This window comes from Piliocolobus tephrosceles, chromosome Y (assembly GCF_002776525.5).
Source record: "Piliocolobus tephrosceles isolate RC106 chromosome Y, ASM277652v3, whole genome shotgun sequence".
Taxonomy (NCBI): domain Eukaryota; kingdom Metazoa; phylum Chordata; class Mammalia; order Primates; family Cercopithecidae; genus Piliocolobus; species Piliocolobus tephrosceles.
Window position 1 is genome coordinate 1745363 of NC_045456.1, and position 12742 is coordinate 1758104.

The following is a 12742-nucleotide window of genomic DNA, read 5'->3' on the forward strand; positions in this document are numbered from 1 at the left end:
TTGATTATGGCCATTCTTGCAGGAGTAAGGTGGTATCACATTGTGGTTTTGATTTGCGTTTCCCTGATCATTAGTGATGTTGAGCATTTTTTCAAATGTTTGTTGGCCATTTGTATATCTTCTTTTGAGAATTGTCTATTCATGTCCTTAGCCCACTTTTTGATGGGATTGTTTGTTTTTTTCTTTTCTTTTTTTTATTGTTATTTATTTTTATTTCATAATCATAAACTTAACTCTGCAATCCAGCTAGGCATGGGAGAGAACAAGGAAAACATGGAACCCAAAGGGAACTGCAGCGAGAGCACAAAGATTCTAGGATACTGCGAGCAAATGGGGTGGAGGGGTGCTCTCCTGAGCTACAGAAGGAATGGTCTGGTGGTTAAGATAAAACACAAGTCAAACTTATTCGAGTTGTCCACAGTCAGCAATGGTGATCTTCTTGCTGGTCTTGCCATTCCTGGACCCAAAGCGCTCCATGGCCTCCACAATATTCATGCCTTCTTTCACTTTGCCAAAGACCACATGCTTGCCATCCAACCACTCAGTCTTGGCAGTGCAGATGAAAAACTGGGAACCATTTGTGTTGGGTCCAGCATTTGCCATGGACAAGATGCCAGGACCTGTATGCTTTAGGATGAAGTTCTCATCTTCAAATTTCTCCCCATAGATGGACTTGCCACCAGTGCCATTATGGCGTGTGAAGTCACCACCCTGACACATAAACCCTGGAATAATTCTGTGAAAGCAGGAACCCTTATAACCAAATCCTTTCTCTCCAGTGCTCAGAGCACGAAAATTTTCTGCTGTCTTTGGAACCTTGTCTGCAAACAGTTCGAAGGAGACGCAGCCCAAGGGCTCGCCATCGACGGCAATGTCGAAGAACACGGTAGGGTTGACCATGGCTAGTAGTACAAGAATTTCCTCGGCGGCAGCGTCTGCAAAGCCTGTTTGTTTTTTTCTTACTGATTTGTTTGAGTTCATTGCAGATTCTGGATATCAGTCATTTGTCAGATGTATAGATTGCGAAGATTTTCTCCCACTCTGTGGGCTGTCTGTTGACTCTGCTGACTGTTCCTTTTGCCACGCAAGAGTTCTTTAGTTTTATTAGGTCTCAGCCATTTTTTTCTTTGTTTCTATTGCATTTGCTTTTGGGATCTTGGCCATGAAATCCTTGCTGAAGCCAATGTCTGGAAGGGTTTTTCCAATGTTATCTTCTAGGATTTTTATAGTTTCAGGTCTTAGGTTTAAGTTCTTAATTTATGTTGAGTTGATTTTTGTATAAGGTGAGAGATGAGGATACAGTTTCATTCTCCTACATGTTGCTAGACAATTATCCCAGCACCATTTCTTAAAAAGGGTGTCCTTTCCCCACTTTATGTTTTTGTTTGCTTTGTCAAAGATCAGTTGACTGTAGTATTTGGGCTTATTTCTGGGTTCTCTATTGTGTTCCATTGGCCTATGGCCTATTTTTGTACCAGTACTATGCTGTTTTGATGACTATGGCCTTATGGTATAGTTTGAAATCAGGTAGTGTGATGCCTCCAGATTTGTTCTTTTTTCTTAGTCTTGCTTTGGCTATGAGGACTCTCTTTTGGTTCCATATGAATTTTAGAATTGTTTTTTCTAATTCTGTGAAGAATGATGGTGGTATTTTGATGGAGATTGCATTGAATTTGTAGATTGCTTTTGGCAGTATGGTAATTTTCACAATATTGATTCTACCCATCCATGGGCATGAGATATGTTTCCATTTGTTCATGTTGTCTATGATTTCTTTCAGCAGTGTTTTGTAGTTTCCCTTATAGAGGTCTTTCACCTCCTTAGTTAGGTATATTCCTAAGAGCTTTTTTTTTTTTTTTTTTTTTTTTTTAGCTATTGTAAAAGGGGTTGAGTTCTTGATTTGATTCTCCGCTTGGTTGCTGTTGGTGTATAGAAGAGCTACTTATTTGTGTACATTAATCTTGTATCTGGAAATTTTGCTAAATTCTTTATCAGTTCTAGGAGCTTTCTGGAGGAGTCCTTAGGATTTTCAAGGTAAACAATCATATTGTCAGCAAACAGTGACAGTTTGACTTTTTCTTTACCAATTTGGATGCTTTTTCTTTCTTTCTTTCTTTTTTTTGTCTGATTGCTCTGGCTAGCACTTCCAGTACTACGTTGAAGAGGAGTGGTGAGAGTGAGCATCCTTGTCTTGTTCCAGTTCTCAGAGGGAATGCTTTCAACTTTTCCCCATTCAGTATTATTTTGGCTGTGGGTCTGTCATAGATGGCTTTTATTGCCTTAAGGTATGTCCCTTGTATGCCGATTTTGCTAAGATTTTTAAACATAAAGGGATGCTGGATTTTTAAAATGCTTTTTTGGCATCTATTGAAATGATAATGTGATTTTTTTTTATTCTGTTTACGTGGTGTATCACATTTATTGACTTGCGTATGTTAAACCATCCCTGCCTTGGTATGAAACCCACTTGATCATGGTGGATTATCTTTTTGATAGGTTGTTGGATTTGGTTAGCAAGTATTTTGTTAAGGATTTTAGCATCGATGTTCATCAAGGATATCAGTCTGTAGTTTTCTTTTTTTGGTAATGTCCTTTCGTGCTTTTGGTATTAGGGTGATGCTGCCTTCATAGAATGAATTCCTTCTTTCTCTATCTTGTGGAATAGTGTCAAAAGGATTGGTACAACTCTTCTTTGAATATCTGGTAGAATTGTGCTGTGAATCCATCTGGTCCTGGACTTTTTTTGTTGATAATGTTTTATTTACCATTTCAATCTCGCTGCTTGTTATTGGTCTGTTCAGGGTATCTAATTCTTCCTGATTTAAGCTAGGAGGGTTTTATTTTTCCAGGAATTTATTCATCTCTTCTAGGTTTTTTAGTTTATGTGCCTAAAGGTGTTCATAGTAGCCTTGATTGATCTTTTGTATTTCAGTGGTGTCAGCTGTAGCATCTCCTGTTTCGTTTCTTAGTGAGGTTATTTGGATTCTCTCTCTTTTTTTCTTGGTTAATCTTGCCAGTGGTCTGTCAGTTTTATTTATCTTTTCAAAGAACCAGTTTTTGTTTCATTTATATTTTGTATTTTTTTTGTTTCAATTTCATTTAGTTCTGCTCTAATGTTGGTTATTTCCTTTCTTCAGCTGGGTTTGGGTTTGGTTTATTCTTGCTTCTCTACTTCCTTGAGGTGTGACCTTAGATTGTCTGTCTGTGCTCTTTCAGTCTTTTTGATGTAGGCATTTAGGGCTATGAACTTTCAAACTCTTAGCACCACCTTTGCTGTATCCCAGAATAGGTTGTGTCATTTTTGTCATTCAGTTTGGATAATTTTTTAAATTTCCATCTCGATTTCATTTTTGACCCAGTGCTCATTCAAGAGCAGGTTATTTAATTTCCATGTATTTGCATGGTTTTGAAGGTTTCTTTTGTAGTTGACTACCAGTTTTATTCCACTGTGGTCTCAGAGAGTGCTTGATATAATTTCAATTTTCTTAAATTTTGAGGCTCATTTTATGACCTATCATATGGTCTGTCTTGGAGAGAGTTCCATGAGCTATGGAATAGAATGTGTATTCTGTGGTTGTTGGTTGAAATGTTCTGTATATATCTGTTAAGTCCATTTGTTCCAAGGTACATTTTAAATCCATTGTTTCTTTGTTGACTCTCTGTCTTGATGACCTGTCTAGTGCTGTCAGTGGAGAACTGAAGTCCCTCACTATTATTGTACTTCTGTCTATCTCATTTCTTAGGTCTATTGTAATATTTTTAATTTATAATCTGTTTATAAATAGATGATATATCTATTTATAAATTTGGGAGCTCCAGTGTTAGGTGCATATATGTTTAGAATTGTGATATTTTTCTGTTGGACAAGGCCTTTTACCATTATATAATGTCCCTCTTTGTCTCTTTTAACTGCTGCTGCTTTAAAGTTTGTTTTATCTGATATAAGAATAGCTACTCCTGTTCACTTTTGGTGTCCATTTGCATGAAATGCCTTTTTTCATGCCTTTACTTTAAATTTATGTGAGTCCTTACATGCTAGGTGAGTCTACTGAAGGCAGCAGATAGTTGATTGGTGAGTTCTTATCCATTCTGTGGTTCTGTATCTTTTAAGTGGAGCATTTAGACCATTTATATTAAATGTTAGTATTGAAATGTGAGGTACTGTTGCATTCATTGTGCTCTTTGTTGCCTGTGTACTTTGTTTTTGTTTTTCATTTTTGCTTTTTAACTTGTATGTTTGTTTTATAGGTATTTGGGTGTCTAGGTCTCTAGCAAGGCCAGGGAAGTTTTCCTTGATTATTCACCCAAACATGTTTTCTAGGCTTTTAGAATTATCTTCTTCCTCAGGAACACCGATTATTCTTAGGTTTGGTTATTTAACATAATCCCAGACTTTTTGGAGACTTTGTTCATATTTTCTTATGCTGTTTTCTTTTTTTTTTTTTTTTGGATTGTGCTAAATTCGAAGACCTTGCCTTCGAGCTCTGAATGTGTTTCTTCAACTTGTTCAATTCTATTGCTGAGACTTTCCAGAGCATTTTGCATTTCTTTTTTTTTTTTGAGCTTTTATATCTGTGTTTATTCTTCATTTAACTTTTTTAAACACTACTATAGTTGAATATTAAAACAAAACCAAGAGCAAGTAGTGAGCATATTATGATTACAGTCCTTCACTTATTCACTACAGCACATTAAATGCCAGCAGTGAGTGTTATTCACTGGCCCATTAAGAGGTCTGACACTGAACACCACCTCTGGGATGATGTTCATCATCCTCATATGGTTCTCCATTGTAACGGCGCCATCTTTCCTGATTTGGATCAAAGTCCACCAGTTCTACTTGATCCATCTCATCAGTCTCTTCCACTTCCTTCCTTTGCTGGAGTTTTTCCAGCAAAGACAGTTTATCAGGAGAGAGAAAGCCATTCTCAGGAAAGTTTACCTTAAATTCAATGATAAGGCGACCCTTTTCATATGGTCTATGATAAATTGGCATGCCTTCATTTAGTACACACTTGATATCTGCATGCTTGACAGTCTGACCTGGATGAGAGGTAATGACTATGGTTCGGTTGTCAAGAGTAGATATTGGCTTCTGGAAGCCACACAATGCTTCAACCAGCTGTATGTTCATACACATGAAAAAGTCTTCTCCTCGTCAAGTAAAAACAGCATGGTCCTTCTGATCTAACACAATGATAATATCGCCTGGCTCCAGTCCTGGTTCTTGGTCTCCTTCACCATGCAATGTTATCTTCTGGCCATCTTTCATGCCTTTGTCAATATGAACTTCTAGAATCTTCTTCTCTCGAGCTACCTTCCTTCCGTTGCAGCTTTTACATCTATCTTTAGGACTGATCTGCTCCCCATGGCCCTGGCACTCCATGCACACAGATTGAATTTGCTGAACCATTCCAGATCCTATCTGATGAATTCTTACTTGCATTCCAGTACCTCGGCAATTGGGGCAGCCCTCTACTGCTCCTTTCTTACCTCCTCTACCTTCACATTCGTCACAAATTACATTCTTTTGCAGAGCCAGTTTTCTTTTTGCACCATTATATAAGTCTTCTAGGGTTACTGAGAGCTGATGTACAACATTTTTGACTCTCCTTTCTCTCTGCATCCTTCCTCCTCCTCCAAAAAACATATCAAAGATGTCCATGGGGGAGCCAAAACCGCCACTTGTTCCACCCTCTTTAATTGCCTGTTATCCTCCTTTGTCATATAATTCCCTTTTCTTTGCATCAGAGAGAACTTTGTAAGCTTGAGAAATCTGTTTAAACTTCTCTCCTTCATTTGGATTCTTATCAGGATGGTACTTCAAGACCAGTTTCCTATAAGCCTTTTTTAATTCTTCCTGAGTAGCATTGGGTTTGACCTCCAAAATCTTTCACCATCTTCTACTGCTGGTGTGGGCTGAGGCCAGCGTGTGAGGGAGCAGGAAGGAGCGCGGAGCTGTGCGCAGCTCCGGCAGTTACCGCTCCACTGCCTCTCACCAAGTATTCTGGAAAGTTCCCGCATTTTGCATTTCTAAAAGTGTGTCCGAAGTTTCCTGAATTTTTTATTGTTTTTTCTTTAAGCTATCTATTTCCTTGAATATTTCTCCCTTCACTTCTTGTATCATTTTTTGGATTTCCTTGCACTGGGCTTCACACTTCTCTGATCCCTCCCTGATTAGCTTAATAACTAACCTCCTGAATTCTTTTTCAGGTAAATCAGGAATTTCTTCTTGGTTTGGATCCGTTGCTGGTGAACTAGTGTGATTTTTGGGTGGTGATGAAGGGCCTTGTTTTGTCGTATTATCAGGGTTGGTTTTCTGGTTCTTTCTTATTTGGGTAGGCTCTGTCAGAGGGAAGGTCTAGGGCTGAAGGCTGCTGTTCAGATTCTTTTGTCCCAGGCTGTGTTCCCTTGATGTAGTACTCTCCCTCTTTTCCTATGGGTGTGGCTTCCTATGAGCTGAACTGCAGTGATTGTTGTCTCTCTTTTGGGTCTAGCCATACAGTGAGTCTACCTGGCTCCAAGTTGGTACTGGGGGTTGTCTGCACAGAGTCCTGTGATGTAAACTGTCTATGGAGCACTCATAGTTTTTGGGGGGTGCCCTGGGTTCTGCAGGCAAAGTCTGCTTCCTTCAGAGGGTCTGTGGATCCTCTCAGGATTGCTGCCCTTTCAGGTTCTTGATGATATTATTATTCACTGACTGCAGTGACTGCAGGTTCTCCATCTAGCCTCCTTAGGGTGCTCATCAGTTTTAGCTCAGAGGTAGCAGGAATTTTTATATCCTTTAATTTATTTTCATTGCTTCTCATTAACTAAGGATTTATCTAGTAGCCATAGCATCCCTGGCATTTCCTGTATTTATTTAAGAAGCTACTGGTTGGATGATACACAGTTATCTTATGTACCCCTAAGAAAGAAAAACACTGTAAATATCATTGCAAGGCCCATACATTTTAATGAGTGTTAATTCCAGACATGTTAAAATGTGAAAAATGTGCATCTTAGAATCCATAAACTGTTGCACACTCAAATTCCCATGACCATAGACTCAGTTATTCTCAAAACAGGAACAATATTCCTGTCTTCTCCCTCTCCTTATCATCAATACACACTTAGTGTACACCTGCTTTGGATAAGGCTCTGGGTCTGATGGTTTGAAAGGAATGTAAGATATCTGGAACCAGAGTCCCAAATTATAATCATGGTGGAGGTGGATATAAAACACGGCCAGAAATTTTGTGACACTTCTACCAGAGAGACGGAGCTCCAGTCCTCTTCTCTTGAATCTGTGCAGGCTTGTGACTGCTTGAACCAATAGAGTATGGCAGAGGTGGTGCTATGTGATTTGCAAGGATAGCATAAAAGGCTATGCAGCTTCTGGTTTGATACTGCATCATTTGCTCTCACAGCCCTGAACCTCCATTAAGAAGTCAACAGTCCTGAGGCCACCACCCTGGAGAAGCCACATGTAGGCACTCTGGTTGATAGTCCCAGCCAAGCCCAGCCTTCCAGCCACCCCTGCCAAGGGGTGCCAGACATGAGTGAAGCAGCCATCTTTGAAGTGGATCCTCCAGCCCTAGCTGATCCAGCTCCCAGAATAAGGGCAATAATTCCATGTATAAGTCAAATAATCCTAGGCTGTGCTTCAGTTAATAAACCCAAATATCGGTGGCTTTTTATAGTAAAAGTTTATTTCCCACTCATGTTGGAGTCTCATGTGGTTTGGGTGATCATTTGCCATCCTGTAGTTATGACATCTAGGACCAATGACTGCTAAGTTGCTGCAGATGGGGAAGAAAGGTCTGGATCGCACAGGATGTAAAAGGGCTGGGCCTGGAATGGCTTACAAGCAGTGCTTCTTAAACAATTCAAGGACCAAATTTTAAAGCATTTTAAATTCATCACAGACCTATACCATTTTGTTGCATATGTAAAATGCAACAAAAATTAATTACTAGAAAAGGAAATGGTGCTTGACTGTAGTGGCAATATCAAATAGCTATAAAAGTACCTAATTGCTTACTTTTAATTTTCTGTATTTAGCTCATTGCAAACTGGTAACAGTTTGCAAATGGCACTGGTGCATGGACTACACTTTGAGTAGCACTGGCTTACAGTAATTATGCTTGCATCTTATTGGTTAGAACTCAATCACATGTCCCCAATCTAATTGAGAGTGAGCCTGGAAAGTATAGTGCCCTGGGTGCCAGGAAGAGGGGCCATGTGCTGGATTCACTGCACTGTCTCTGTGATATGCTTTAAGTTCAGGTTTTATTCGTTTTTTTCCTCTATGAGGAACCAGTTGTTTACAGGTTTATTGTCTCATTTGTGGTCACAGATCTAGCTTTTTTTTTTTTTTTTTTTTGGAGACAGAGTCTCACTCTGACGCCCAGGCTGGAGTGCAGTGGCACATGATCTCAGCTAACTGCCTCCCAGGTTCAAGTGATTCTCCTGCCTCAGCCTCCTGAGTAGCTGCGATTACCAGTGCCCACCACCATGCCTGGCTAATGTTTGTATTTTTAGTAGAGACGGGGTTTCACCATGTTGGCTAGGCTGGTCTTGAATTCCTGACCTCAGGTGATCCTCCTGCCTAGGCCTCCCAAAATGCTGGGAATACAGGCATGAGCCACCGTGCCTGGCCAGATCTAGTTATTTTTTAAAGCCTTTGGGCAGGAGGGAAAGGACACTGGGGAAATTGCCCTGCATAGTGTGTAGTGTCACTGTGATTCTCTCCAGTCTTACAGATCCTGACCTTAGGTAAAATTCCAGTGGGGTAAAAATCTTGTTCAAGGGCACACAGGCTGCAGTGATGTTTCTGTGACATTCCAGATCTCTGGTACATGTGCCAGGGTAGCTACTGTTACTGCTTCAGTCCCTGGAGGAGGATCCCCCCTTACCCCATCTACCATGTGTTACCAAAAAGAATAGAATTACCTCATTTTTGAAAAAGAGCCAGATTATAGAGGTCTCACGTAACAAAGCAGGAAAATGTAACTCTAAATATATTTATAGGATGCCTAAACCCTGCAAAAATTGTCCATTTCAACACTCATTAGAAAATGACCAATAAGAAACAGATCTCAACATTGCAATGATATAACTTTGGAAGACTGATAGAAATAAGTTGGGTTTTTTAAAAATCAGATGCCATTGTAGTTAAGAACAACTGTGCTGAAGTCCATATGCCATAATGGACAGCTGTGCTGGGGCAGATAATGACTGTAACCTGCCTAGATCTTCTTCCCCTGTTTGTGATCTGTTCCTGGCTTCAGTGTGCATTTGCTTCTAATACCTTAGCTCTCTTTTGGAGGTTTGGCCCAGGGCTTCTGGAGCTATCTTTCCAGCTGGTAAGGGGAGCCAGAAGCTCTGGGAATTTATTCCCCTGGGTAGCACTCAACCAATGACTAATGGGTACAGGAGTATGGTAGCTTCCACCCCTTTGCTTGGGTTGGGACAACTTCATGGCATAACTTATACTCCAGAGCTGTGGGATCAGACAGAAGATATCCTCTGTGGGACTTGAGATTGCACCCTTGTTTCCTGGTTTTTCCTGGAAATACTCTTAAAATAAATCACTTACACACAAACCCTTATTTCAAGATTTGCTTCTCGGGAATCAACTGAAGACATGTGTTCTTTAGAACCAGTGTCTTAGCAAAGCAGTCACCATGCTGATAGAATAGCTATCTCCAAGGTAGCAAGGCTTCCACCTTCAGCTGGACTGTCAACCACTGCTGGGCAATCCTTCTGGTGTTTCTCTATTCCCTATACCTGATTTCCTCTTCAAGACCCTTAGAAAATTGAGACAGGTCATCAGGAGACCTCCATTCTCCCTGTTCCTCCTCTGTCAGCTCCACAGACCCTCTTACAAACATTTTGGTATCAGCCTTCTACTTCAGCTCCTTCTCGGAGGAAATAAGCTATCTTCTCACCTCTGGAGGCTGGATTTCATTCCCTCCTCTGGGCCTTGCTCTTCAATGACTTCTTCTTGGCCTTTATCATCCTCTTCACCTTGGCTTATAAACATAGGTAGATATTGCTCAGATTTAAATAAAATACAGCCAAAAAACTTTCTCTCCATTTTGCATATCTTCAAACCCAGCTATTGTCCTTTTTAATTCTCAGTCAGGGGTCTGAGGAGAGATGAATCCACTTGCTGCCTCAACCCTTCATTCACACCACAACCTGCAGTGACCTGGTTTTAGAGCAGCCCCACAATCTATTGAAACTCTTCTCTCAGAGGTCAATAATAACTTTTTATGTCTTCATGCTCCACCTTGAGAGCTTGCTATATGCCAGGCTCAATGTCAAGCACTTAAGTTGTGTTTCAGATTCTCATTGGTACCTCCACTCCTCCCGCAATGTAACTCATTCCTTTAAATCTCATTATCCAAGCCTGAAATGTAAGACACCCACCATTCTCCTTTTCCATCCTACCATATCCCATTCATTAGCAAGGACATTTTGACTCTATTACTAAAATACATTTTGAACCTGTGTTCGTCTCTTTATCTCCACTACCAACACCTTTGTTCGGGTCACCATCATTGCTAGCCTTTTCATCATTCTTCCTTTTTCCTGTTTGTTCTAACACAGTCCATTTTCTATATAGTAGCAATAGTGAGCTCATTAAAGCTCAAGCCAAGCAACTCCACTGCTTAAAACCCTCCAAGGATTCCCACTACACCTAGGACAAAACCAGTACCTCTTGCCAAAATGGCCTACCAAGGCCCTGCTAGCCTCTCCCTAGTTTTCTAACTCATCTCATGCTACTCTCCTGTATGCTCAGGCCATATTGTTTTTCTTTGAGTCCTGAGGACATACTTTTCCATCTCAGGGCCATTGAACATGCAGCTCCCTGTACCTGAAGTATCCTTTTCCTCAGTTCCTTCTTAGCCTATCACATCTCAGTTCTTCTTGGACAGATGCATCTTCTGCCAGCCCTCTCCCTATTATTCTCTTCCTTAGTCTTTTAAAAAATGTTTATATCACTTAACAGGATGTATAATTATCTTGTTTATTTATTTACTTGGCTTCGTCTCCTCCTATCCCCATGATCATCTCTGAGGGCGGGGACACACTCAGTCTTATTAATTGTTTTCTCTATAGTGACAGTGGGGATGGAACAGTACTGGCGCATAGATGCTCAGCATTCAGCTCAAACATTTCCTTCTCTGTGAAGCCCTCAGCACTGTGGGAGAGTCAGAGATCGCTTCCTCTGGAGCCCTATAGCAGTTTTTATAGTTACTTTTCCCACAGTACATAAAACTAATAATCACGTTATTGTTTACTTGTTTGTCTCCTCTACCAGACCATGGCGAATATGCTCATAGAGCACAGAACTATATTTTTCTCATTTTTAAACCCTCAGCAACTAGCACAGTGCCTGAATCACAGTAGGCACTTGACAAAATATGTGATGAATGAATGAAATGCTATTCTCATGGGAAACAGTGAGTTAGCTAAAAGCAGGGAGTAACTGAGAGATGGATGCCAGCTTTTTTTTCTGAAGACAGAGGAGCAGTTAGCATGTTTTTGGAGACGGAGGTCGGAATTCACTTCTAAAGCTAGATAGCTCCTTCATTTTTGGTAGGAAAAAAATTTGGGTTTGGGGAGAGAATAGCTATTGAGCTACACAAATGTGAAAAAAGAGTTCCTTTCTAAATGAGATGTTTGGAGATAAGGAGATGCCAAACCATTCTGCACAATAACGTAAAAAATTTTTCCTCTGTAACTAGAGTTACAGCTCTCCACATTGCTTCTGTTTAGAAAAAGTATGTTTTCTTTCTGTGTGTACTCATGGAAGTAAGCTAAATTCCCAGGAGGGAGACATACACATGGCTACTGCATCACGGCATAGGACCAGGGGCTAAGGGGAGAAGGAGCTTGGCTCATGTGATCACAGATAATTAGTCCAGTTTTGACTTTTTGTTTGTTTTGGACTTTGCCATTATTTGGTTAGTCCAAATCTTTAATGAAGTTTTACTGAATATTAGAATCTTGTCTGGGTTGTACTTTTAGTAATGAAGGGATGGGCCTGGATTTACATTTTGGACAAGGAAGAATGGTAGTTTGGGAGAAGAGGGCTTCAAACCAGTAGGAGCAATGATATGGATCCAGGCCATTAGTAAGGAGGCATGTGGCCACTGGAAGGATTTCTTCCAGAAATCCTGGATGAGCCTTAATTCTTGGGGATTCTGAGAAACACTTGAAAATAGGAATCTGACAAAACATGGGCAGAAAGAAAGAAAGAAAGAAAGAAAGAAAGAAAGAAAGAAAGAAAGAGGGAGGGAGGGAAAGAAAGAAAGAAAGAAGGAAGGAAGGAAGGAAGGAAGGAAGGAAGGAAGGAAGGAAGGAAGGAGGGAAAGAAAGAGAGAAAGAAAGAAAGAAAGAAAGATTCTTCCAGATTGGAAAGGAGAAAGTAAGATATCTTTATAGACAGATGATATTTTCTTAAGGCAACTCTAAGGAACAGACAGACAGACAGACAGACACACACACACACAGACAACTATTAGAATTGATAAATGAGTTCAGCAAGGTTACAGGATACAAAATCAATATACAAAAATCAATTGTATTTTCATGAACTTAACAATGGACAATCCAAAAGTGGAATTAAGAAAGTAATTCCATTTATAATAGCATCAAAAAGAATAAAATACTTAAAAATAAATTTAACAAAAGAAGTACACTTGTATAACAAAAACTATAAAAATTATTTAAATAAATTAAAGAACAC

General features: G+C 40.0%; 1 protein-coding gene and 1 pseudogene across 1 annotated transcript; both read right to left on the reverse strand.

Annotated features, from left to right (window-relative positions):
* Window positions 1-204: 204 nt before the first annotated feature.
* Window positions 205-900, reverse strand: LOC111531709 (peptidyl-prolyl cis-trans isomerase A-like). The gene is made up of 2 exons (XM_031934989.1): window positions 671-900; window positions 205-562 (listed from the first exon to the last, which is right to left on the reverse strand). Exons 1-2 carry the CDS (start codon window positions 898-900, stop codon window positions 403-405), a joined length of 390 nt encoding a protein of 129 aa, XP_031790849.1. The 3' UTR covers window positions 205-402.
* Window positions 901-4726: 3826 nt separating this feature from the next.
* Window positions 4727-6016, reverse strand: LOC111531679 (annotated as a pseudogene).
* Window positions 6017-12742: the final 6726 nt, after the last annotated feature.

Bases quoted from the DNA above. Each gene is read 5' to 3' on its own strand.
- LOC111531709 (XM_031934989.1), bottom strand. From the start codon at position 900: ATGGTCAACCCTACCGTGTTCTTCGACATTGCCGTCGATGGCGAGCCC. The intron at 563-670 runs CATCTATGGGGA...TTCCCAGTTTTT, and splicing joins AATGGCACTGGTGGCAAGTC to CATCTGCACTGCCAAGACTG.